The sequence below is a fragment of the Peromyscus eremicus genome, chromosome 11 (assembly GCF_949786415.1).
Source record: "Peromyscus eremicus chromosome 11, PerEre_H2_v1, whole genome shotgun sequence".
NCBI lineage: Eukaryota > Metazoa > Chordata > Mammalia > Rodentia > Cricetidae > Peromyscus > Peromyscus eremicus.
In genome coordinates this window covers 67,824,367-67,852,017 of record NC_081427.1, presented here as the reverse complement: position 1 = coordinate 67,852,017, position 27,651 = coordinate 67,824,367, and the positions used below count along the sequence as shown (strand labels likewise).

At 38.2% G+C, this 27,651-nt stretch overlaps 1 protein-coding gene across 1 annotated transcript in view; it reads left to right on the top strand.

The window, feature by feature from the left end:
• Mef2c (myocyte enhancer factor 2C) overlaps positions 1-27,651 on the top strand; it is a 124,969-nt gene that overhangs the window by 28,036 nt on the left and 69,282 nt on the right. Inside the window, exons 2-3 of the mRNA XM_059276308.1 lie at positions 23,739-23,931; positions 26,947-27,026. Coding sequence (XP_059132291.1) covers positions 23,878-23,931; positions 26,947-27,026 — 134 coding nt within the window. The 5' untranslated portion in view covers positions 23,739-23,877. The remainder of the gene's footprint in view (positions 1-23,738; positions 23,932-26,946; positions 27,027-27,651) is intronic.

The window sequence follows — 27,651 nt, the reverse complement described above, 5'->3', positions numbered from 1 at the left end:
ATAGGTATTTTCAATATGATACAAGAAAGTGGCAAAACCATGTGTGGTGGCTTTGTGAATGTGAATCTTAAGCTTTAGACACAACATGTGGGTTTATGAATACCTTTTATGTTCAAATTACCTGATTTTGAAATAAGCAGATTGGAAATCCTTTGTTTATCATGATCACCTTAATAAACAGTATTTTATGACACTGAATAATTCTTGTGTCAGTCAAGAAAGTATAATCCTCCCTTATGGCTCACGTAGAACTCTACATAACCAGTTGACTGACACGGAGACTCTGAGGAAAGTCCTTCACACAGATATTTACACAGTGAATGTGATTTTTATTCCAAGTAATGTCAGTTGTTAGTCAAAGTCTAATCTTTGGATTTTTCATCAGTTTGCTTCCCCCATCAGTGTATGATGGATGTATTTTCAATGTCTACACATGTGTATGCCCTTGCGCTAAGTGACCTTCTAACAGTGGCAGTTATTATGAGGAGACAGGGAGATGACATTTGCCTTTAGAAGGTGTTGTTTTGCATTCACTTAAGGTTACTCTGTATTCTCTACAGAATAAGAACTGTTACATAAGCTATACTCATTCTGCTAAATCTGTAGACATAGCTTTGTTTTGTAGTAAGACAGATTTGGTATTCTCAAAGAAGGGAGATTGTGAGGTTGTGGCCAACGTGAGCCACGTTTCTCTACCCTGCCTTTAAAAGCAGAAGTTTGGCCTCCAAACACAGATCATTAGTTTAACATCAGACAGATCGTATCAACCATCTCCTTGGAAATTTCTTATTAATGGCAAATTATTCTATCTCTGCGAAAGTTTTGATAATAAAGGAACAAAAATCTTATATAAAGTATTGTATGTGGACTTTAATTGTATCACTCTGTGACTCATACTAATTAATAATTTTAAGTTTATAAAATGGGATTTATTTGTAGGATAAGTTCTTAACCAATGTGCTTTGTATATGGAATTTATTTGAATTAAATTTTGTAATTTAGATATTTGTTACTATGCAAACTACATTTGAGGAACCTTTTGTAATGCATATGTAATCTAACTCATTATCAAAAAAAAAGGGTAAATGTAGATGGTAAGCAAAGTAGAAATAGGGATCTTAAGTGAGTTACAGATGCCACCTGATCATGTCTTCTAACTAATTAGATTTCTCCAAAGCCTGCTAAAGTTCTAACTAGAGGTCCTGAGATTATTTCTTAAGCACATTTGTTTTAGAAATGAGTTACCAAATGGGAAAAAGAACAGTGGTAGCAGGGGAAGCTGGCATGGAGAATTGTTGCTGCCCTCAGCTCTTCTGATCTTTTTCTAAATATAGTTTGAAAATGCTGTCCAGGTCAGCTGATATCAGCAGGGCCCTTCACGACTGCGGCCCTCTTCAGTCATCTCAGCCACATTTTTAATGAACGTGTGTGGAACATAGCAGCTGTATTACAATATCAAATCAGGAATTAAAGTTGCCAATCCTCCAAATATTTCTAACATATTGCTAATCTCAAGCCAGGACTGTGCTGGTATTTCAGGGCTGAAGCAGTAAAGTTTTAAGAGTGATGTCTCTTACTATTATGTCTTATTATAACATACTAGAGTATCATTTATTCTTTAATAGAGTGATTTGTATCATTTAAATATAAGCCCTCAAAAGGAGATGTGTTCATCTATTTTTACTCTAAGAACATAAATATGTCTGTTACACTCTAGTCAGTAAATGAATTCAGAAGCCAATATGCCTACATGCTCTAATTTCTTCTGTAAATGATGAATAATATTGATAAATGAACATTACAAATCTGCAATAGAGCTTGAGTACTGAATGCTAAATCATTCTGTTACTAACTCCGTGTTCCAATGACATTTTCTAGATTTCAAAAAAAAGTCATTCCCATATTTTAAAATATTTTGTGTCTTTGCAGCAATGTGAGCAAATATGCATTTGAGGGAAAGCTCACAATTACAGCCACGCATAATTCCCCTTGGGAGTCAAAGGGCCCTTTTCAAAAACAGCCCAATCTTTTAAATGCAGTGTTTAAAGATCTTCTTTCCTGTCAGACTACATCCAGTCCGTGTGCTCGTTACAATCAAAATGGAAGGGAAATGGAAAGGATTTCTTGTGTCCATATTTTATAAACTCCTCATTCACCTTGATTTGTCAGTGTGCATTACGAAGCTGGTCATTATGCAGGAAAGACGAGGAAGGCAGCTCTAACTCATGTGACTGACACACACCAAGCATGGCCATTAATACAAGTTGCCAGTGACCTTGCAGACATCACAAGCAGTCTCCTTGCAGGAGTGAACTGTATTTTGAATGATATTTCCCCCCGTGTTGGGTTCTCCTTAGAACTTCACTGATTAATTTTCTTTAGTTCTAACACAAAACATTTATGAAGTTATTCCCATACTGATTTTCTTCTCTTTGCTCCCTCATCTGACAGTTTACTGGAACGTATTACTGCTCTCACTTTCTGTCTGGTGGGGAACTGCCATTTGTATTTGGTAGCACTTTCAGAAAGAGTATAGTTATATGTCTACAGTCAAATATTATTGTGCCCATCATAATCAAAGTTCCAAAGATCAGAAAACACACATGGGAAACACATAGACTAATTTGATCAAAACAATTACTATTAAAAGGTTAGCTTTTACTTGATAAAAATGGTCAACACCAAGGGCTGAGGAGATGGTTCAGCCAATGAAATTCTTGCTTCCAAACCTGAGGACCTGAGTTTGAGCCACAGGACACATGGAAGTTAATTTAGGCTTGTAATCCCCAGCCCTGTGGAAGCACAAACAGGCAGATCCTAGAGCCTGCTGAGCAGCCAGGCTAGTTTAATGGGTGAGCTCCATGCCAATAGAGACCTTCTCTCAAAAGTGGTGGGCATTTTTCTGAGGGTAACACATGCGCACACACTCACATGTACACACATCATGATAAATTATCACTATAGGATTTAAGTTATATAAAATACGTTTTTCTCAAAACTTCTGAGATGTTTGCAGTAAAGTATCTAAATGCATCTTTGCTTATTTTCTGTTTCAGATGAATTTGTCACATAGGTCTAGAACTGTGATGCATAAAAGATTCAAGCAATAATGTGGTCATTTAAAATCTACAGTAACATACAACTTAGTAGTAGATCAATGCTGAAAGACCTACATCATAAAGGTTGGTTTAAGTAAAAAGCCTTTGAGCAGGTTATGATTTCTTACATTCAGTTATTTGTACATCATACTTCTATACAGGAAATAATCAGTGACTATAACAGGAGAATATATACCACTAGTGTGGTTCCTTTTAAAACCTGCTCCTTCCAGCTGTTGACAATAACATTTACAGGTGCCACTACATTAGAGAATAAAATAATTGTTCATTCCAGATTTTGGCATGCTTTCAAAATGAATCACTTGGTACAATTAAAGCTGTCACTGGTCACTGACATATTTTAGTATTTCGTGTATCAGAGAGATGCTTGCAATTAGTGGGTCATTTCAGGTGGACCACGTGAATTGTTTTCACACACAGTACCCTCAGGAATTATTTGTTAAGAGAGAGACAGAAGTGGATCAATTCGTGTGACCCTTCTCCAACTCCTTATAAGAGGCCATGTACAACAGCGGGAAGCAATGTGTCCTTCGGGCCGTATAGATCAAGGTCATGGGCGGAGCAAGTACCACTACAAATTCAGCTTCTTATAGTTCTTGTTTATAGTCCTCTGTGAAGCAGGGCTGAACAGTCAGAGTTCTTAGTATGTTTAAATTGCTATGACATGCCCTGAATAGAAAGTGGGAGGGATTTTAGCCCTGGATATGAATTGCAAGTAAATGATGATTAGAAACCTATAACCCTAGCTAGAGTGATGACGCGTGGTTGTAAACCGAGTACTTAAGAGACTAAGCAAGAGAAGGCCAGCTTGGTTTGCACACTGATTTTGAGGCTAGCCTGAACTACAAGGCATGACCCTGCCATTAAAGAGAAGCTAGAAGGAGCCCCCACCACCTGTAACACTTTAAAATCATGTGCCACAGGTCAAAAGAATTGTCCCTGAATAGGCTGTATTGTGTTCAGGAATTCCATTTAAACCATAGAAAAACCTGAATTTGCTTGGATATTTTAGTGTGTTCTATTTAAAATACAAATAAAACAAGAGTTGAATCTAATTTCAAAAATATGCCAAAAAAAAACCCCTAAACTAAATAGAAACCCCCTCTCATCTACTGAGAATCAAGCTTTAAGCTTTCCATTCAGATAGTAGCACAGATTATAGATTTACTTGAATTTGATATCCATCACTTTTAACTGACTGAGACATTTGACACATAAATTTCAGGCACAACATCATGAAAATTTTTCTTCAGGACAATACACGTCCTCTGGCTTGGAGCGGCATGGCAGAAGTCAGAACCGAGGACCTGGCGTCAGCCTCCCACACATCAAGAGCCAGTTGTTAGTGTTTCTTGTGGTGAATAGTTGGACAGCTTGTATATTTTCTCTGTGCTTCTATTTCTTCAACATAAAAATGCTAAATAGTATGAGGTGGTAGCATGAAGTTACCCAGATATCCTATCTAGTTGAAATAATAAAAAAGAGTGTCCTAAGGACATGGTCATTCACTGTGGACACTACAGCCAGGATAAAGAACATTGTTTCAGAGAAATAAACTGTCAAGAACAAATTAGGGGTGGGGCGATGCCAGACTCTATTCTTCTTTCTTCCTTGTGTTTTTAATCTGAATTTGAATTTCTTAACATAATAATTTGGCACAGAAAGCCGTGGCTATTCGGCAACAAATCATAAATCGTAACATTTTTACTTAGAAACATGTATATTATCTAGTTAATATTTCATAACCTGTAATAAAGAAATTGAGCCGGGCGGGGATGGTGCACACCTTTAATCCTAGCACTCGGGAGGAAGAGCCAGGCTGATCTCTGTGAGTTTGAGGCCAGCCTGGTCTACAGAGCGAGATCCAGGACAGACGCCAAAACTACACGGAGAAACCCTGTCTCGAAAAACAAAAAAGAAAAGAAATTGAGTGTTAGAAAAACATGAAATTCCCAAACTGAATTTTGGAATTATGGAAAGCACAGCTTTAATGTAATTGTGTAACAAATTTCTGCCTTATAATTGATTTTCTTGCAGTGTGTCAACAGAATTGAAGAAATAGACATTGCTTTCTTTTTTAGCTTAATTTTAAAATATAGGATTTCATTGAGGGAGAAGGTTGTTGTAAAAGTTAAATAGTATATACATATGCAGTATTTTAAGGGATAGTGAACCTATTTATGTTTGTCTGTGCAGGCATGGAATAAACTTAAAGGCTTAGGAAAAGGCACAGGGCTAATGGACCAAGAAACTCAAATGGGAATCCTTTTCTTGTCCTTAGGACACACACACACACACACACACACACACACACACACACACACACACACACGGAAAACAAGCTGGAGAGAGTTTGCAAAATAATGCATCCAAATTTTAAGAAGCTGAAATCAGGCAGTGTCTCAACACCACATGCATTGGAAGCTTGTGAAGTACTGGTACATGCTCTGTCTCCATCACGTCCTTCTAGGCAGCACAGGCACAGGACATCATGTTCTATGGATGTTGGCCATAGTGAGCATCATCATGTGTGCACTCCAGTTCAAATACTTCACTGTCAGAACTGTACACACCAATAATTTCAAGACTTCTGGAAAAAGAAAATCATCTCTAATAATGTGGGATGTTTTTTCACTTAATTCAATACTATTCTCTTTTTTAAAAAAATCCAAGAAATTTTGTCACTTAATTCCATGCAGTTCACACAATTATGTTGCCCTGTGTATATAGCCATAGCATGAGGTCATTTCACTGCCCTAAAAGGTGAAAAGTGAGGCAAGTAAACTTTACTTATTGGAGTCAACTGAGATCGTAACTTGGAATATCACCTTTTTCTAAAATGATTACTATTATTTAGACTCCCATACATAACATGAAAATTTTACCTAGACACCTGACACTCTGATAAACACCTAGCTACACAGATAGTTTCTGTTTTATCTCACTGTTTCATCCTCCTGAGAGTTTTTCCAACACATTTAATGAAAACTAAAATTGTGACAAAGAAATCATCACTGTATTTCCCACTTCTTTATTTACTGTAATTTCACAGCTTATTCTGTATTCATAAATTCTGGAGAAAGGGTTTTTCTCATTGTGTATCTTTTACTTTATTTTTTATGTGATTGATGTCTGAAATTGCACTCCATTGCAATCCACTGTCTTTTATTATATGATAGTCATTGATCACTAGCTCTCATCTGAATATAATAGAAATATCTAAATATTACTGTCACAGATCACTCAGTTGCATAGCACCCGGAAACATGAAATCTCATAGCCTTTCTTTATGTATTCGGGTTTTATTTTTTCTCCCTCATTCTTTAAATGAAGCTGAGACAAATAGTTTTCATTAATGTTTTTCATCAGACCTGGTGATTGCCCAAGTTTTCACAATGTTCTAGGTTCCAAATACAGGCACAAATTAGAGATCTGAAGACCTTGGCTGCAGGAAAAGTGTACTTTAACAGAACAGACTTCAGGATTTAGGTATACTTCAAGATACCCTTGGCAAAGTTAGTGTGGAATGTAAAGGGTGGTACAACAGACCAGAGAAGGTCTGTTTAGATCAGAAGCATTACAGAGAAAGGAGCTGCTGGGTTTCTGGAGATGGCTCTGAGTGCAGAGTGGAAACAAAAGAGAATTGCTAGAAAGGCAGTGTGTGAACATTCTAGGATATTCAAGTAAAGAGAGGAAAATGGAGACACTCTCTATATATATGTGCTTAGTTTCACCCAAATACCAATAACACCAACTGTTTCCCCCGTTAACCTCGATGGGGAATGAACATAGGTAGCACAGGGACTGTGAATTCTATGACAGCATAAACCTTTGCCAGTTCAATCACGCATGTACCACACAGAACAATCCCTAGAACAGCAATTACTTTAAAAATGCCACTGAGTTAAGGAATGAATAAAGTGTTGCTTTGATTTGTCTTTTACCTTTATTGACCAGCAACATGAACTTGTGTTTATGGCCACATGAAATCTAACATAAGTGTGAGCAGTGTTCAGAAGCAAGTGACACTAAGAAATGAAGATCTCATGGAATTCCTCCTGGGAAGGTTTGGTTAAGGTCATCTAGTTGCTAGAATTTTTGCTATTACTGCTGTTGCCAGTTCACAGGCTACTTACTAGCTTAAAAAGTTTTAAATAAAACCTAATAGGTAAATATCATAGTGTATCATATCTATTTTTTCTTGAGGAAAATGAAAGATGACCCAGTCAGTAGCTTTCTTCTTTCCAAATCTAAATCTAATCTGTGTGATTGCCATCCTAAGAACTCAGAGCACAAGCACAAAATGAATACAGCATCATTTGATAATAATAATTGCTTGGGAAGACTTTCTTCTTTAATAATAATAAAGTATAAAGGAAAAGTAATAGATATAATCTCAATTTTTCAAGATTCTGGATTTTGTTCTGGATGACAACCTCATCCATCAGTGGAGAAAATACCTCCCAACCACACAAATTTTAGTGGGAGCTACAGCAACGGTGAAGTCAATACTTTAGGGCATAACTTTAAATGGCTAAAGAATCCTGCACAATTAGAGTGTCTTGAAAGATGGAATAGAGGAGTTGGCTGAAAACAAGCCTGGCAAGGGGAAGAATGCAAAATTAAAACAGGTGGGACAGTCAACAGTGCTTTAAATGAGTCGAGGGAGTGTCGAGGCCATGCATGCTGCTGCGTAGCCTCAGCTGGCCTCAGACTTCATGCCTCCACCCCTGAGATGCTGGAATTACAGGCATGCACCACCACACCCAGCTCCAATGGCTTTTCTTTATGACTATGTATATTTTGGGATTCTCGAGCTAAAGGCAAGTACATAATTTGAAAGGAAGAGCCTTAACAATGGGGGGGGGGTGAAGTAAGGAAAGGGTTAAGAGAATAGGTGCAATTCAATCCAGGCTTCAAGTGTAGCAAAGCAGGACATGTCTGCCAAACGTTGCTTTCTGTGCAGGGGGCCAGAAAAGAGGAGAGAAGGCAAAGTATTCTTTGAGGGATTAACTGAGGGGAAGAATTTCCTGGGTCAGAGCTGTGAAATATCAAAATAGTTTGCTGAGGAAGGTTGTGTTGCTCCTTTTCCGGAAGGTCTTAAAAATAGGAGAGGTGGGATCTTTGTGAAATCATTCCTGTATGGCATTATCTGGAGGCGGGAAAGACGATACGACTGAGTCCAGCAGCTGCCAGTGTTAACACCCACAATGTCTCACCTGGGTTGAATGGAAACACAAATAATATATTTCCACTATGAAAAAAAGGACACCCCTCTCTAATTTTTTTCTTGCTTGACAATTTTTTTGCTTTCTGGTAAAGATCCATTTTAAGAAAAGAGAAATGTTAGAACCTATCTTCAGACTCTCCCTGGTAATATTGATATCGACTAATGTTTACAAAGGAATTGATAAATGTGGCTGTATTTTTTGTTTCTCTAGTTTATAACACAGAAGAGATAAACTCTTTATATAACCTTGAATTTTAGAATCCTCAAAAAATGTGGACAATTAACTACTATGTGAACTAGTTACTTAATGACAATGTCCATTTTCCTCAGTATCTAAGGCAATTAATGCTTGTCAATGTTTCCCCTTCTGAAACACTTTGGTTACTAGATGTACCCATAGGCCAGGGACACTAATAGAGAAATTATCACAGGGTTCTTTTCACTTTGAAAGGCAGCGTTTGCCAGCTGGATCATTATTTTTGACCTAGAAACATAAAGATTTCTTGTTTACTGAAAGCTCTCTTAGAGTGCATGGAGTAAAGAAGCGACCATCTTGATCTTTCAATTGACGTCTTACGTTAAATTCAGCCTTGGATATAATCTACCTGTATCACCTATAGATTGTTTCAATGGCCTTGACCCACTGTTGCCTTTATAGTACAATAACATGTGTCAATATATGAATGAATATGTATGTGCTTGATGGCCTTGACCCACTGTTGCCTTTAGTTAGTACAATAACATGTGTCAATATATGAATGAATATGTATGTGCTTCTTCTATCTACCCTGTGTGGCAGTCTGCCTGTGAAAATAGGGAAAGGGCTGACACAGGCTGAACATACACAAACTCTTGCTTCCTCCTTCTCTATGGCCTTGAAAACACAAGACTACATAATATACTGTATGAAACAAACTTTATAATGCACCAAAGTGTGATTTTACAATAACTTAAAATCATATTGCTAAATGTGCCAACCGTTGTCAGTTAATTTTTATGTTAGAAATGTGTATTATAAAGCTGGTCACCGTAAAATTACTTCTACAGTAATGTTATTGTAAAAGTGCTAGAAAAGTGCCTAACTAGACTCGGAGCTCCCAAACACATAGAATTCTGAAGAAATGGGTAAATGTATGAATCCTGAGGTAGAAACTCCACTGCAAATAGAGGAGTCAGCAGACCATGATTGGAAGAGATGAAGGCAAGGGAGACACAGACAGCTGAAGGAAGAGCAGGATAAGCATCAGGGGCCAGGCATCGGGCTGAGTAATGTGAGAATTGATTAGGTCTGGTTTAGAAGCCGACTCAAGGTGCTCTACAGGAGAGCCAGATACCTGCTCAAGCCTTGGAGAGACAATGTCTGTCCTAATCGATGGAATTCTGATAGTCATCAGAAGTAAAAAAAAAAAAAAACAAACAAAACCCTTCCATTCCATTGTCAAGATGGCTCCTATTTTTCTAGATTTTCTTCTGTGGCAAACCCTTGCTCATTTGTGTGTCTCTACCTGTGGTGAGCAGCCTCTTCATTTGCACAAGGTGGAAACAGCCAATGCTGCTGACCTCATCGCTCCTAATAACAAAAGCAGGTATCCAAATCTAGTGTCATTCTGTTTTCCTGCTAGTACAGTGAGTAAACTCATTTTTTGTTATCAAGAAAAAAAGAATATTGGTTGAATATAAGAACATAGGTATAATCCCTCTGAACATCACGTTTTTTGAGCTGACTTTAACTTTATAAATATTCTTGCAAGCTGGGCTTGGTGGCATGTGTCTTTAGTCCCAGCATTTGAGAGGCAGATGCAGGTGGATCTCTTGTGAGATGGAGGCCAGCCTGGTCCATATAGTGAGTTTCAGTTCATCCAGGACTACATAGTGAGATCTTGTCCCCAAAAGGAAAAAAAAAAAAAATGTCCTTGAAAATTGCCCTTGCAACTTGGTGAAGTGGAGTGTAATTCAAGCAGAGTCCGAGACTAGATTTTATGTATGAGCTGAAATTAAACCTCCAACACTGTGTGGAGCACTACAAAATGCTCAGCCTCCTGCTTTTTCTCTGTAAAATGCAAATAGTGCCATCTCTGTAGGCTGCTGTGAGTCTCATAGTTAATGTAAGCGTTAGTGCCTTAATATTTGGAAGTTTCTTAGCTATTTATTAGCTTGCCTATTTATTAAGCTTCAAAATATGATTAGTTGCCTCAGGCAGAGAATGCAACCTTGGTCTTAGCCACCTGTATTGCTTGAGACAGAAATGAACAAACATTTTAACAGAAAAAATAGATATTTGTCCGGAAATTAACTCTTACTATCGGTCTATTGTTTTCTACCCTTTTAAGAGGTCATCGCAACCTCATATTTTTACACTGGTTTTTTTTTTTTTTTTTAATTTGTACCATTTAGGAACTTGAAAGGCATCTTAGAAATTGAACTCAGTTGGCTTGTGTGCCTGTAGAAAATGATACCTGAAGTTGCTGCCTGGCTAACAGGGACGCAGCTAGTAGGTAGCAGAAGCCAAGCAAGCTCTAGAAAGCACGTCTTCCCCTGAAACTCTACTGTTTTGCATTCAGTTCTTTGGATTTTAGGGAAAAATTACATTCTTCGACTGTTCAATATCCATTTATACTCTTGGTTTACATAAGCAGCTATTTCCTATATGTATCTCAAAAGTATGCTTTTTTTTTGTAAAACTAGAAGAATGGTTCTCCATTCTTTTTGCATTTCTCCACTATGATGAAGATGACTGTGCTGTCCTCCAGCTGAGTATCATTTTTCGGGGTGAACTACTCACCTGCCAGAGAGAGGATGCTTGCCTCTTTATGTAGAGACAGTGTTACCAGAGGATCACCCAAATCAACTGGGAAATGCTCTGGATCCTGGGATTCAGGAGGGCATGCAGCTACGGCACAGGTGTCTTTGGAGTCCATTTTGGGAAGCTGGTGTAAATTTGGTGAGATCTCTAGGGAGGGTCCTGAACTTGCCTCTACCTATGAGTATCTTCTTTTAAATTCCAGATTAGAGAAAATCAGGCTGAAATAACAGCTCAATTTAGTAATTTCCGATCTCTATGACCAGACTTTTTTCTACAGGGAAAGTACTGTAATACTTTCCATTTAGTATTATCTGCCAGGGATGACTTGAGCTATGCTTGAAAACAGCCCGGGACAGAATGTGTAGACATGCAGAGATAAGGAGTCTCCTGACAGGCCTTGGGCTCCAGGAGCTGTCTCCTCTCAACTCTGGCCCAGGCGCCGCTCCTCCGCAGCACACTTGCTCAACCCCTGCCTGGATATTAGAGAGGAAGCATTTTGCTTGTCTGAGGACACCTCTATTCCTAGCTCTTTGACAGTTTCACTCGCCATACCCCCTCAGTTCTAAACACGTGGAGAAGGAGATAAAGAAAGGTGGTGAGATAAAAAAAAAAAAAAAACTGGGGTGGGAATGCTACAAGAAAGAGGCAAAACGCGCTTTGCACGCCTGTCTTGTATGCAGTCGTGACCGGGTTTTAGGGCAACGTAAATGTATGCTAAAGGTCATTTTAGCAGATGGGGAGAAAGGAGAAAATGCAATGTAAAGTATTGGTTAGTGTTAAGCATAATGTTAAACGTAAGTTTTTCCTATAAAAAAACATTTATTTCATGGCGGGGGAGAGAAAAAATACAGTTTCTGTCACTTTAGAACTTCTCTAAGTTTGTGATTCTTCTTTAGGACTCTTGACCTTATAGTAAGTGTTAATTTGGGCTATATGGCAAGTTGTATAACTTCGTTTGAAACTCATCATGTTCATAAGATAAGAGAGTGGCCTGTAGTAAAGCATCATCAAGTTTATACAACTATCTCCAAAAAGTGAGGGGGGAGAGAGGGACTGTAAAAATGTTTGCCTTACCTTTTTTAAAGTTACATTGCAAAGGAAAAATTGTATCCATCCGTTAAAATAGTGTAGTTCTTTCTTGGACATCTCTGTGCCACAGCTTTTGAAATTAAAGTGAATCAATTTTCCTTTACTCTAACTTCATACTTATCAAGTTAGTCATAATCCTTCAATTTGTTTTTTTCTTTCCTATTAAAATGCTTTGATTTAAAAAGTAGTGGGTAATTCAATTTGTCTTTTCATTTTTAGTTGGAAATTAATCTGTTTGGCTTTAGGCTATGTAACATCTCTCATTAGATGGGCTACTCAAAGGTACATGAGTATTTCCATTACAGGAGATACCGGGATTTTCAAATATTACTGAGATCGTAATCAAAACTCTGCTGGTTGTATTGATGTTAGGTCTTTTGGAAGAGAAAATAAATCAACTTAACAAATGACTAAGTTATACTAGTAATGTTGTAAGCCTGTTTACTCACAAAGAAAAAAATTTTATACAATACAATGATTTGCATTTGCAGAGATCTTGAGTATATTGTCATACTGTCCGTGGTGCTATCCATACTTACAATTGAAAAATAAAGTGATGCTCCCAAGAACGATTTCAACCAGTTGAAAATGTTTTCGCAAAATAACTGCATATTGAGGAAAGAAGTGTCATTGAATTCAATTGATGTCAATTTAGAGGCCACTGACTTCACAGTTTTCTTAGGGCTTTAAAGTACTATGGTTTTTTTAAATTATATAGCACAGTGATAAAAGGAAGTTTGCACAATGAATTTATTAAATTCAATTTCATTCAAATGAATTTTATAAGTGAGTGGGGCTCTGTTTTATGCAGTAGAATGCGTAAAGTATTATTCCCACCACTTAGATGAGGATACCAAAGTTCAGGAGCCTATAATTTGACAGAGTTTAAAACACCTGTGACAGGAGAAGATGGGTGTGTTCATTGTCACAGACACCTCACTCAAGTGATTTAGCTCTTCCTTGTGTCTTCTAAAGTAACACTGTCCTAATAGGCTATTGAATAAATGTCCACCTCCTCCCTTCTGTACCAGCTGACCAGCCTACCGTCCTGTCGTAGTTCTCTCTAAATCATCCTAATGGTTGAGCTCGTGCATTGACACTGGTCCCAGTAGATGTACATACAAGGTTGGTGGAGCCGTACCCTCTTTACTGCATTCCCAATGATTTCCCTGGCATTGAGCGATCATGATTCATGCCTGTTGGTCTCTGTGACTAACAATCAGACATTTTCATGTATTTTTAAACACCATGATTTTGGCCCATGGTGTCCCAGGCTTAATGACAATTAAACTAGAATTTGATTTTTTTTTTTTTTATGTAGTCCAAGCTAAAGTCTAGTTTAAAATGTGCTAGCAGAATGCACCAGATGTGTTATCGCAATCAACCTCCTCCAGATCTGGGGCTGAGAGCTGGAACTGCATCCCTCCTGGAAGGCCTCTCCTGCCTGCTCCACCTTAATCTCCTTTCTGAAGTCTGCTGGCGCCCTTGCTGACCACCACTCCTGACAAAAGCTCTCAAGTGTTAAATCCGTATGTTACACAGCCCTGGCATGTTTTGCAGTGCGGAGTCTGGTTGTCCTGGAGTCTTGCACAGATAAAGGAAGGATACAGTTCTGAGAGGAATGCAGTAACTACAAAGTGCATCCTGAAGGCCATTTAGCTCACAATGAAGGTCTGTGTTTTAAAATAGCTCTATAACAAAGTAACTACAGAGTTTTGGCAAGAGCTCCAACTATTTATAGAACTGAGTAAGGCGTGGTAAATACTGCCGCGGTACCCAGCTCTCCCTTGCCATAACCCCAAACTTATAAGAAGTACTGTAATTATATTTCTCTACTTTGAAAAAAAAATCATAGTAGCCATTATCAGTTTAGCCATACGGAAGCTTGGGCTGAGAATTCTTTTTTAAATGCATAGTTTTGATTTTCAGCAGCTGCACTGGGTCTTTAATCATATATTATCTTTATGAAGCCTTTTTCTAACATATGTTAATTGGCTGTTTTCTGTGACAAATTATGAGCTCTTACTTTGATGAGGTTCAATTGCAATCATGTTGGAGTCGAGTACGTCAAGTTTCCACCCCTGCTGGCTCCTCAAACCACTACAAACATCCGTGCCGCGTCACTGCAGTGCTGAGTAATGGCAGGCAGGATTGGGGCTGGCTGATTTTGCTACAGATTTTTTTTTTTCCACAGGATATTTTCAGCTTCTTTGTACTAAATCTGTTGCAGGGTTTGCCCTTTTTAGCAGACACATGCTCTAAAATTAACATCAAATCTTATTGGAGATTACTATAATACAGTGAGGAATATTTCATAATGCAACACTCCAGCGTCTGTTTTGCTTTTTACTGAAATTTCAGAACATTCATTACACATTTTTAATGTGTCATTATCAGTCAGTCGTAAATTTGACTCGTATTTTCTCCACCATCAGCATTTCGTAGCAGACATTTCGAATGTGCCTCTTTGGAGGAAAGTAAGTTATATAGGGGGTGGTGAGGTAGATGATAGTCAGTTGTTATAAAGAAATTGTACTTCCGTGGTTTTTCTAGGTGTTGACAATTATATTGGAAGGTTAAGAATTCTGTTGTTCATTATATTCCTTTTTTCTTCAGCATCGTATCTATCAGTCAAGTAATGAAAACAATGACGTGCTCATCAAGGTTAACGTCCTATAAGATGTATAACAGCCATTCCAGTTCTCTGTCCTAACGTCAACTTTTAATGTACGACTCAGATGAGCAGAAATGTTCTAATCCATCTGCTCTGAGAACTGTGACAGATAGCTTGTATCAAATACCAACAGATGATCAGTGATAGCTATAATTAGAACAGATACAAAAATGCAGTGCATTTGTCTATAATCATGGGAAATTACTCAAGGTAATTGATTAAGGTCTTCAGTGCCTGCTTCAAACATCAGTGATATTGGGAGTAATTTAACTGTTTCTGCCTCAACCTCTCACATAAAGAGCTCTAGATAAACTGCAGTTCTCTGAGCCAAAGCCAGAGGTCGATTTCCATATAGGCATCAGGAGTTTAGATAAGATGAGCCAGATGTTAACAGAGCCAGATGTGAATAGGCACTGCTCTCCTCGGGAGGCTGTTTTTAATCAGCTATTTCCCTGGGGTAATGCACAGCCAATGAGCTCTAAATCCTGAGGCTACCTGCGTTCACAGGAAAGCCTGGGAACATCATTACAGGGCTTACAACTGAGCATATGTGAAAAAATTGGAGCAGAAATTAAGGGTAAGAAAGGTTAACTTCGTGAGTGTTACTTCGCTATTGCTTAAAAAAAAAAGACAGAAATAAAAAAGTAATTTTAAATGTTTAAAATTAAATAGAGTCAACCTTAACTTCCAAATACAGACACAAACGAAAAGCTAATATTGGCTAATATTAACCAGACCTGTATAAAGGTGTGTGTTATTTTGAGAATGTGCATGGGGAGACGTCTTCATCTCATGTAAATAATCTTAGAGCATCTTTGTCTTCTGTGCGATCACATCTAGAGAGGTTGGCTTTAGCCCTGTGTGGTCCTGCAGTGGGACTTCGAAGTCAGTCTGTGAACTCTGTCTTGAACCAGCTTACACAAGGACATTTAGTTCCACTTGATAAGACACATACTTAATTGGCTTTAAGAAAATAAACCAAGGTAAAGAACAATGTGTAAATGAAACAGAGAGAGCTTGGCACTTGGCTGTAAGGAAGCCCGTGAGCCATGTGGCTTAATTGGGGCCAGTTGGGATCATTTAATGATTGCTGTCAAAAGATCAGATTTAATAGAAGACCACAGTGGGGTAGAGTTAAACAAATTGTCATCAGGCGTTTCAGATGAACAAAACCTTAATTAGGTTGATTAGGATGCTGTAAAGGAGATGAAGAGACAGAAAAAAATTGATGAATCACTAAATTCCATATTGAACCATATATAATATTGTCACAACTTATCTGTATTTTAAGGGACCTCTTTGGCAGTTTGAAAACCACACATATTCGCCTGTAAACTTTAATAGTTATCTAAAGTTTAATTACAAATTAAAAACAGGCGACATTCAGTTTAAATACCAGATAATTTTTCAAGTATTTTTTACTTCAAATACAAGATGAACGTTGGCTGGAGAATAGTATGTCTTCCTGTTGTAAAGGCATCTTTAAGTGTTGAGTTATTTGAGAAAGTGAGTAATGGAAGTAGCAAATTATTTTTCAAGGACATAATTTTGATCATTTAATGTAGTATGTGACTAAGGAGTGGGATATGATCTTCACTTAGACTGACTTGTTAACCATTCAGGTCACAATTACTGATTCTTTTACTGACAAGATTACTCAGATATCTTAAAACACACTCACTGTTTCATCTGTATCTTTAAAAAGTGTTCTTCCACATGTTGTGCATACGTGTATACACACACACACACACACACACACACACACACACACCAAAAATCTGAAAAATGTGCCCAACACATACAAGCCTCCAAAAAGAAAACATTTATAGAATATTTCCATTTTAATCATTAAATATAATACATCGAAGATTGACAAAAATACTTTTTTTTTTTCTAAGAGAACGTAAGATGCTTTTGGAATTTGATTTTTACCCTAATAAGATGAAAACGTGTGTTAGCAACATGTACCACCTCAGGCAGAGCTGGCTTTGGAGACTGACAACTTAGTTTCACTGCTGGTGGTATATGGTGCTTGCTTAACTTGCTTTGTTCAGGAACAGCAGCAAAAATCCAGCTGCATGTGCTTGTGAGTGGTTACAGCTGGAGTGCAGAACCTCATGTGTGATGCTGTGCAGCAACTCCAGCTTTGTGCTGAAGACACCAGCTTTTCCTTCCCGGGAAACCTTTCCACAGCCCTCACTGGCCTCTGGAAATGTGAGGCAGCCCCATTGTGCAAGTTTAGGAAAACAAAGACATGGTAGAAGTCTGCATTAATTACATAATCTGATATGGAAATACGAAAAACTGTCATGCCGCTGAGGAGTATGAGGCTTTTGACATACTTAGACCATTTGGAGTTTATTTTGGCTTGGAGAATGCAGGATGCCATTTTAACTACAGTAGGGGAAAATGTCCAAGACGGAATATGGCATGGATAATTGTGACAGGGAAGCTGTGTTTCCTTATGTTTGTGAAATTGTTTGTAATGCTGTGCAGTTGTCTGGAGGTATGTTGCTCCTAAATTCTGGAGTTGTGTAAATATGATGATTTATGTAAGGGATAACGCCAGGTTAGGCCCTCTTATTCCCTCTTATTAAATTAATTGCAGGGGTTTTCAAAATGAGCTCCGCTTTAGCCTTATTATATTTCTGACATACATTTCATCTCCTTCTGTCCTTGGGGAAAGATAGTAAAGTAGGACTAGAAGCATTCACATAGAGTTTCCAGCAGCTGTGGTCACTGGGAAATTGATGTATTCCCCTAGTTATTTCTACTCTTGCAGCCTGAAGCTCTTCCATGGCTGATACTTAAGAGAAAGTCTTTAATCTGTATGACACTGTACATTTGCCTTGACTTCATGCTTGTTGTTAACGATGTGAATGAAGTACTGTGGGAAGTGGAATCTCCACGCTGTCTCTATGGGGATGACATTGTTCTCTTGCTACTAACCTTACCCCATAACTTACACATGAAAACCCACTCACAAGTGTAGGTAATCCATGTGCCTGGCACTTTCTGTTGTGTCCTATTTAATGAGGCCGGAACCATTTTGCAAATGAAAATGTTCCCAGTTTGAGGTAGGACATGGAAACTGTAAGTGTGGGATTTGATCACCAGGCTACAGTTATCTGGGGTCTAAGGTCCCCCAGTTTCCTAATTCACAGATTCATTCAGCTTTCACTTCTGTGTAAAATATTCTTATTTTACCTATGAGATACTGTACAACATGATAAAGGATAAATTAAGATTTCCAGATTGTTTCTGTATAAGCAAAATATGAGAAAAAGTCCTCAGTGCTAGTTATTACAAATAGCTAGTAAATACCTCAGATGAGAGATACAGACCTTGATAAATAGAGTTTAGTTAACCAACTGGTAATGATTAGTTCCTACTGTTTACCCGATGCTAGGATAGAGCCTGGGACTACAGACTTAACATTTGGTTGTTTTTTTTTTTTTTTTTCTGGTGGCAAGTACTATAAAAGAGACGGACTGGGTGCTTGGAGAGTTTATCCAAGGGTAGCACTTCCTTAGGAGGCTGGAACTGAGACAGAGGAAGGGTTGAGCACACATACAGGGGAGGAGGCATTTCAGACTGAAGGAATTACAAATGCCCTGTGGTAGGAAGAAGGACAGGGGAGTAAGAACTTTAGTGTTTTGTTTATTTTTTTTAAGCCAATTGTATTTGCTTTTTGTATGTGTAATACTGTGATACTGACACTCGAAAGTGATTCAGAGTTCATCATATTGATGCTAAATTTGATGAAGGAAATGAATGTTTGGCACACTGGTGTTTATCTAGAGAAAAAGAGCAGCCTCTTTATACTCTCAAGAAGATGCTCTTTGACTATGCGGCTTTAAAATTAACTGCACTCTATTCTGTAAAATACATGGCAAACTTAGAGAAAAATGGAGTGATTTTCAGGACCAGAGAAATACTTCTCATCACACAGTCAAGCACTGCTAAGAATAATAATTGGGTTATTTCATTTGAAGCTCTTAAGGGAAAATAGGTATGTTCTGCTAGTTCTTTTTAACCAAAGTATAATTGCACGCCTCATATGTCTTTCAAACAAACCATAAAGTAGAAAGTTTAATGTATCTAAATGCAAGTAATGAGCGAAGCCTTCCACTTGCAATGGGAGTGAATTACTGAATCACTTTACTCAGTAACGAACACAGGCTTGCAGAGACAGGGCATGCATCACTTTTGCCTCTTGCTGTAGGTGGGGCTTCCATTTATGTAACAGTGCTATTTCTTTTGTGATACAGTGTGCCTAAGTTACAGCCTTAAGATTTACAAAACAAGGTTTATTTGAGGATGCTAATCGGGATGCAAATCCGAGTCAGTGGAAATGTCACTTGCCAATCGGAATAAAAGAAATCCAGAATAATTTCCCTGCAAATTGACATTACATATTCTAACATTTTAGCCTTGTCCGTAGCCTGTTTTTGTTTAAGTGACTGCACTGTACTTATTAGGAAAAAAAATACATGCTTTGCAAAGGTAATTTTAGCAGTAGAGAATTAATTTCTTCCCACATCTTTTAATGTGGCATGGGAGTCCCACTCTACGATCAAAACACATAACTGAAGGTTATGTTTAATTTCTAAATCAAAGTGTTGTGGGAAGGCGATTGAAATTTGATGATGACTCAGATCCAGTTGCTATGTGGCTTTCTTCCTACAGAAACTTTAGGGTAGACTGCCATTTCCATGTTAGAAAGAGCCAAACAGTGTTGAGATTAAAATAGTTTCACCATAGACTGAAAGTTTGTATTAGTCACTTTGAATGCTAATTGAATTTTTTTTAAGGTGCCTTGAGAGTCTCAGTAACAAGAATTATTTTCTCACCGCTTAATCTTTTTTTTTTTCAGTGTGGGACTAAATAAATTATCAATGCATATTACCAACAAATATTTCTTTACTGCCATTACGATTCAGTTCTTTCCCGAAAGTTGTAATTTATCTATTTTGTTTCTTCGCTTGCATAGGAAACTTCATTTGCTCAAAATGTAAATTCAAAGTATGTGGCAACATTTACTAGATAATGTAATTTGGGTCAGGCATGGTAGATGGAAATGGAGATGCATCTGCTGCTTCACCCATGTCAAGTTAGGTCTATTTGTTTTCTCATATTTATTTCTTAAGGTAATCATAACAAAACATTAACCTAGAACTGGAATGGCTTTTTCTCCAGTGTTTGAAAGACAGAAATTAGACACTCTGTGCCTCTGCTCTGCCTTTCCTTCGCTGTCCTTTATCTGAACCGCTCCAAGGCCTGCTTGTGGGGTGTGCTGCACACCAGCCTGCTCTGCTCAGAGAAGGAAGTGGAGAGTTTTGGTTCCCATTTTACACTTGTGGAGCAGTTTAGGGAAGGAAGCACCTTTACACCTTTTATTGTTCGCGGTTGCTGACATCATATCCTTCCCTGCCCAGTCTGTGCGTGTTTCCTGCCATTCTGTCAAGATTCTTCTCTGTTACTGGGAGGGATTTGCTGAAGGGAAGGAGGGAGGAAAGGAAGAGAGCAAGAAAGAGTGGGAGAAGGAAGGGAGGGGGAGGTGTATGTCAATCAAGCCAGCTTGTTTGGACATGAGGGAGCCTGTAGGACAATGATCTTTAGCTTTCCAGAAGAAATTCTCTGCGCGGGTCTCAAACCACACTTTGCCTTCATCTGTCTGCTCATGGCAAACTCCAAGTGAACAGAAGCCTGCCGTTCTGAAGTTCCCCTTTTTAGTAAGCAGACGGGTTTTACCTTTTTATTTAAGTTGGCAAAAGAAGAAAAAGTGCAGACTGTAACGCCATAGAGTGTTCTCTTTCTTTCCTTCTTGTTCAAAGTTTTGATTGTTTACATGTAACTGTCATTTTCCAAGAATGGTTCCTTCATGTGAAAACTGTAGTGTCCAGAATAAGCCTGTGATTGATTATATATAATGAAAGTTCTCACTGTGACTGTAACGCTACTATGTGTAGTTTAATTATTGATATTCTTTTTTTCACATACCTGTGAGACAGCCAAATAGGTTACTATGGTAATCATAATCTTTTTCTCTAGCCCTCCTGAAAATTAATACTTGAAACAACCATACAGTACAGTTTTTGTGTAAAATCAGGTTAATAAATAGTTATACTAAAAAAATAAAAATTTAAAAAAAGTTATGCGCTGGTGCTGACCTTCCTAATTCTTTGAATTTTTACTGACAGCCTTGAAATGTGGGAACATCTTCCAGAAATCGCCACATCATTGCTGTCTTGCTATTCTGCATGTGGACTTTATACAATTGTGCATTTTATGAACCTTCAGAAAGCAACATTTCAGATACTAAATTAAATATTATCTTTTTATAGAAAACAAAAGTTGAATTTAGGTTTAAATTTCCATCTCTCTCCACTACCTGGCATATTTCAAAAAGGAGACTAATTACAATGGCATTATCGCCAGTCATTTTATATATGTGTGTATGCATGCACATATAAGCATCCTAATACATTTACATATGTATTTATAGAAAATTGTGTTTTAAGAATTCAAACAAACAAACAACAAACCAACCCATTACTCGGCTTCTTCTAAACAGAATACCTTACTTCCAAGTTGAAAAATGCCACGTGGTAATGTAAAGGGGCTTTTTTTTGAGTTTGGTGGTCAGGAGCACACTGTCTCTCTCTAAGGAGAGTCTTCTTCCGGCGTGTCTTCCCCTCTTGCTGGGTTTTGTGTGTTTGGAATCAAGGTCCGGTCCGTAAGCGGTGACCTCCTCTCCGGTGCCTCTCTCTGCACTCTAATCTGTTTACCCTGACCTTCCACCTAAAGTGAGTAAGCGCTTAGGCAGGCATAGTCCTGTAAGCCGATAGTGGCACCGGCCTCTGCTAGCACAAGGGAAGGGGGATGCACCCATGGGCTTTCACACTGAGGTTCATGGATTGTTTTTTCTGTGGTGGAGAAAGCCTGCTTGTTTCTTTGGGGACTTGCACATGCATGGGAAATACCATTCTGGACTGCTGCTTGCTTCTTGGGTAAGACTATAGGAAATGCAGAAAAGACTCCCATTTGTGTGATCTTTAAGACCGTTTCTAAGACTAAATGGGTGGGCTGTTTAGTAGTGTTGAATACTTGATGTATTTGTGCTTTGTGAATTTTTCATGTGTGTGATCTTGGTGTCTTATAGCAGTGTCTTTAGGTTGTGAGTGTTTCACTCAGTCAGTATGTGTTGTTTGTATAACTTTTCAAACCTTTAGAGCTGCTACTAACATTGAAAACTGTGGCTGGAGTCATGATCTTTGGTAAGCACACCATAATCATGATGTTCCTCACACATGTATGCCAAGAGGCTGAACTGAGCTGCGGTATAGTGGAGAGATACGGGGTAAAGGAGAGTGGATAGGCTTAGTGATTAAGCAGAGCTTAACCCACCAGAACTAATTATATCATAATAGCCTCTGCAATTAGATAATGACCTAAACTTATATTTAAAAAAATTTACTCAAGGTGACAGAGAATAAAGAAATGTAAAGGCAGCTGAGGATCAGACCAAGTATCTAACTGCCTTTTCTGTCCCAAGAACCTTGAACTAGAGCCAAATAATCTATTAAGTAGCCAGGACAGTGGCTTAGTGTTACATAATACATGTGGGAATTTTTCAGGTCCGCTGTCACAGGCTAACTAGAGTCAACAGAGAAATTCTGAGCAGTGTGTAAGGGGATGTGTGCTCCGCCATAAGAGGAGACATAGTAATTGAAGCTGCTGCTTGCAAATGAAGCAGGCGTTGTGGGGTACTTCCTAGTTCACTTCCATTCCATCGCAACTCACTTTCATTATGTGCAAATATTTTTAGACATAATTTTAAACAGAGTAAAATATAGACTTTTAATATTCTGTGCTCTTTGGGTTTGCCATGTAATTGATAATCATTATTTTAATTTTAATTCATGACCTAGAGCTCTCTGGTATATAATATCAAGCTTCTGTAATTTTGTGTCTGACTCCCTAAGGAGATATGATATGTCTCTTTTAAACATTTAAATTTAGAGCTGGTGGTCTATTATTAAAAAGTATATAGTTACAAATGAGATAATAATCTTAATTTTTGCACCACTTATTTCCTATCAGTGGCCATCATTTTTGAGTATTGTTTTAATGGACAGTTTAAAGGCTTCCCAGAGGAAATGCTCTCACTGCTAACCGATGCTTGAACATAACATGAAACATCCCATATTACTTTTCCTGTGTTCTCTGCAATGATCTTCTTAAAATAAGATTAGAGGATTTCGTCTTAAATTAGTTGACATTTACATGTATCAAAGAGCACTTTCATAATTGTCCATCCTATTTGCATAACTAGAGACGTTATCACCTCTGCTGTCAAAACACGAGATTGCTCTCCATTCAGAAATGAATTAGATGCCCCACTTAGCGTACACAGGTATACAAAGGTTCATTAACTCTCTGATTTAGGCAATTTTTCATAACAGAAGGGTGAAAATTGTCACCTAATTTCATTAAAAATATTAAGAAGCACTTTACAAAAAAATACAGTTCATTTCAAGTGTTGCGCTTTAAAACAGAGTTTTCATCATCTCAATGACTTCTTAAATTACTTATGAGCTTATTTTAATTATGAAAGCAATCCACCCTTGTGTGTATGCTCCTGCATGTGACGTGCCATGTGCTTTTAACAAATAGTTATTTTCATTCGTCTGATTGTTTTGCTCCCGTGCGGCTTATTTCCTTGATGAGGCTGGAAGACCCGCTAGTTCTTAGGAAACTGGCCTGCTGTGCAACTCTTGTTGAAGTTTTCATTTTTTTTTTTTTTGTTCATTTTTGCAGGAACGAATGCGAGGAATTGGGAACTGAGCTGTGCACGTGCTGAAGAAGGAAACTTGTGTGAAGGAAACAGGAAAGAGAAAGAAAAGGAAGGAAAAAATACATAATTTCAGGGACGAGAGAGAAAAGAAACACGGGGGCCATGGGGAGAAAAAAGATTCAGATCACGAGGATTATGGATGAGCGTAACAGGCAGGTGAGTGGGCAACGCCCTTTGGGTCCTTTCCTAGCTTTCACAGTACTAAAAGCATCTTGGACTTGTCAACGTCCATGAACAGAAGCTCTGTGAGCTTGTTGTATCCAGTTTAAGGGTTGGGGAAAGAAAAATCACCTTAACTGTTAGAAGTATGTTTAAAGACTCGTGATTGTTCGCTTTTCACTGCCTCGAGACTTAAGTGGAAGTTGTATTTGTATGACAAGAATAGCTTGATAATTAGGAATTAATAAGCGTAGAATTGCTACATGGCACGCATCATCAAACAAAGATATTCTTGCATTCATGGGAACGAGGCCTTTTGTGGTCATCCGTTTTAAAGTTTGTAGTATTGCCTAAATAGCCTCTCTGCAAAATGGCTTGCTTTCTTTTCATCACAAAGGAGAGTCTGAAGTAAATCCAAACATTTCCAGACACCACTGACAACAACAACAAAGACAATACCCACACCAGATATCAGTTGCAAAGAACATATAGACAATGACATCCTGTTAACTCATATTTTCTCTAAATTCTGAATTTTAGAAACATGGTACTACCATTTTTTTTCTACAGCGCCAGTGATAATGTCTGTAAGACATAGTCAGTTTTCTTTTTTCTTTTCTTTTTTTGGTTATTTGAGACAGGGTTTCTCCATGCAGTTTTGATGCCTATCCTGGATCTCACTCTGTAGCCCAGGCTGGTCTGGAACTCACAGAGATCCGCCTGCCTCTGCCTCCCGAGTGCTGGGATTAAAGGCGTGCGCCACCACCGCCCGGCTCGACACAGTCAGTTTTGAAGACTTCATATATCTAATGCTCAGTAATGCATTACGGACCTGTGCGTCATTAGTGCCTGCGCTCTGACTTTCCCTTAAACTGGGAAGAGGAGTTGGGCTTTGTGAGGGTAGCTAGGTGGTGTGAACACATCCTACTGTTGAATGTTAGGTGACAGTCCTTGAGAGGACTCATGGTGCACCTGGATGGATACCCACAGTAGCAGTCACACAATAGAACCTGTTGCTGGGCCCTGGGAGAGGAGACTAAGTCTATTCCCCCACCCCCAGGCCCCACCCTCCCATCCCTCGGCTGCCCATTTATGGGCTCAACACACTCCTAAATAATGACACTCACCTTCTGTCAGGTCCCTCCTGTAACATGAGAATAGATTCAACTTTAAAATACAATGTTGCTTACACTTATAAATTATAATGAATAGAAATCATTATTTATTATGTTGTCTCAAAGATGGCTCTTTACAAAAAGCCAGTGAGCTTCCAGGAACTAGAAAGATTTTCTTAGTTTTTTAAAATTATACTTGTTGAATTAAATGATGAAAAATACAAAATTCATGAGGGATCTATCAGTGTTTTCATGCAGATTGTCCATTGCTGTAGGCCAAGACAAAAAGCAATAGCCTTGTTAGAATTAAACCTCAATTTTGTATTTGTTTATAGCTTGAAACTGAAATTAAGGCTGCAATACTGAACATCACATGCCACTGACTGTGGGGACCTTGTTTATTTGGACTACAACCTGTTTTGGTTAAAGTAAAAAAGAAAATTCATGAATTGGCATTTGTAGTTTATTAAGGATATGGCCTTTTTTTTGGCTTTGTAAGATTCACTATATCTTCTTTTTAGAAGATATAGATAGAAGAAAAATTGTGGGGGTTGAATTGTGTGGGCTTTTACTATGCTTTTTAAGGAAAGAAAACATCCATAGAGATGCAGGAATTGTCACATTGTACTCTTGAGAGTGCATTTTAAATGTTTGCATATAGTTGTATTGATTTATGCTTGTGGATACTCTTACCTATATTAGAAGTCATAATGATTTTAGGAAGGGGAAAAATATTTAAATTCAGCTTAGTTTGATTTTTTTAGCAAGTATTAAGGATTGGCTCCTTCATTTTTTTTCTGTAGGATTTAGAGTCAATGTATTATTTTCCTCAATCTGTGTGTACAGCAGGCCTTTTAATTCAACGCTGTTGAAGTAAATTAATAAAAATGACATTGCTGTGTTTTAAGCTACATTTCAGTGGTTATAGAAGATGGCTATTGACAGCTTTAAAGAGCTGTCATTCACGGTAACGTTGGTCTTGCTCACCTCTCATTTTCTGAGAGAGTGGTCCAAAGAGCCACTTGGAAAAGGGCATAAAGTATGTAGGTCACTTCTGATAATGAAAACCAGCAAGTGTGTGGAGGAACCCCTAACCTGTGCTCCCTTTAAATTACGTGTTCACATGTTGAAAAGAAAAATGTCAGCAGCTTCGCTGTGTCTGAAGCTGCTCCACTGGGGTGGCCTAGTAGGACCTCACACAGAGGCTCGCTGCTGTTTCTTCTTGAAAGCAGTGAGCCCTGTTCTCTCTGCCTCTGCATTTGGGTGTTTGACCACATACAGAAGAGTGTGGGCTTCGGCAGGAAAAGAAATGCTAACCCAAAGTGAGCCCTGAAATACCACAGAACTCATTGGTACATTGTGTCTCAGAGAGATAAAACTGTCTTAGGACAGAAAGCAGTTTACGCTGAGTTCTGCCTTTATTGCAAGTAGACAACAGCTAAAACTCCAGATCCAACTTAGAAACAGACAATAGTGCATGAAGGATAAAAATTCAGAAAGTACAAAAATTCAGAAAGTATTTACATTTTTTTAGTTTCTAATTTTATAAAGCCAATTTCTTAACCTTCATTAAGTTTCTCAAGTTAATATGTACAACAAACTCATGAATTGTCAATTTATCTTACAGATACATTCAGACAGCTTGGTGAAAGTCATTACCAATTAGTTTCCAAGGATGACATGTAAATTATTCCATTTAATCCTTAGTAATCCTATTTTATAGCTGGATGTTATTTATTTATTAAGCCAACAAGTTCCCAAAAGAAAATATTCACTAGTGAATAGCAGTCTCATCCAGGGAGGAGCAAAGCATTCTATAAACAACCAGCAAATGCTACCTGGTTGTTTATGTGACGAGTTATGCCATGTCTGACTCATCCCCGGAGCTCTTCCTTAGTTCTTTGAATGCAGCCGTAGACGATATCTAAATGGATATGTGTCTGTATTTAGTAAGAAAGCTTTACTGACAAAGCAAAGGTAGGCTAGATTTGTCTAGTGGGCCATACTTTGTAGACCTCTGGTAGACTGAAATAGACACGAACTGTGGAAATATAGAACAAAAATGTCATTTATGGGCTGAGAATGAAAATATTAAAGTACTATGATAGAACAGCAAGGGGATGCTTTATTTACCACGCAAGCTTGGGGAATGGCCTCTCTGAGCAGGTGCAAAATATGGGAACTACAACATTCTAGAGGAACCAGAATTTCTAAGGCTTGAGATAGGAAAAAAGCTTGGCTGAGGATTCAGAACACAGTTAATAGGATGTGAGCCTGGTACGGGACTTTAGAGTAATGAAGGACTCCACACTGTGTGACAACATCCTGAACAGCTTAGAGAATCCTCTTCAGGTCAGAATAGCTGGCCAAGATTTTATAGTGAAGAGCAGAAAATGCCCAAGATCCAGTCTCAAGTTCCTCATAGTCAAAACAAAACATGTTTCTTTCAATGATGTCATGATGCATCTACCATAACTTAAGGGCTCCAAGAGCAAGACTTTACTTCATGTCTTTTCCAGTCATGTAATATTGCATCCTATAAGATATAATAGACAAGAGTCCCGCTTTTAGCGAGATAGAAACCTGTTTCTAGTCCCAGCCC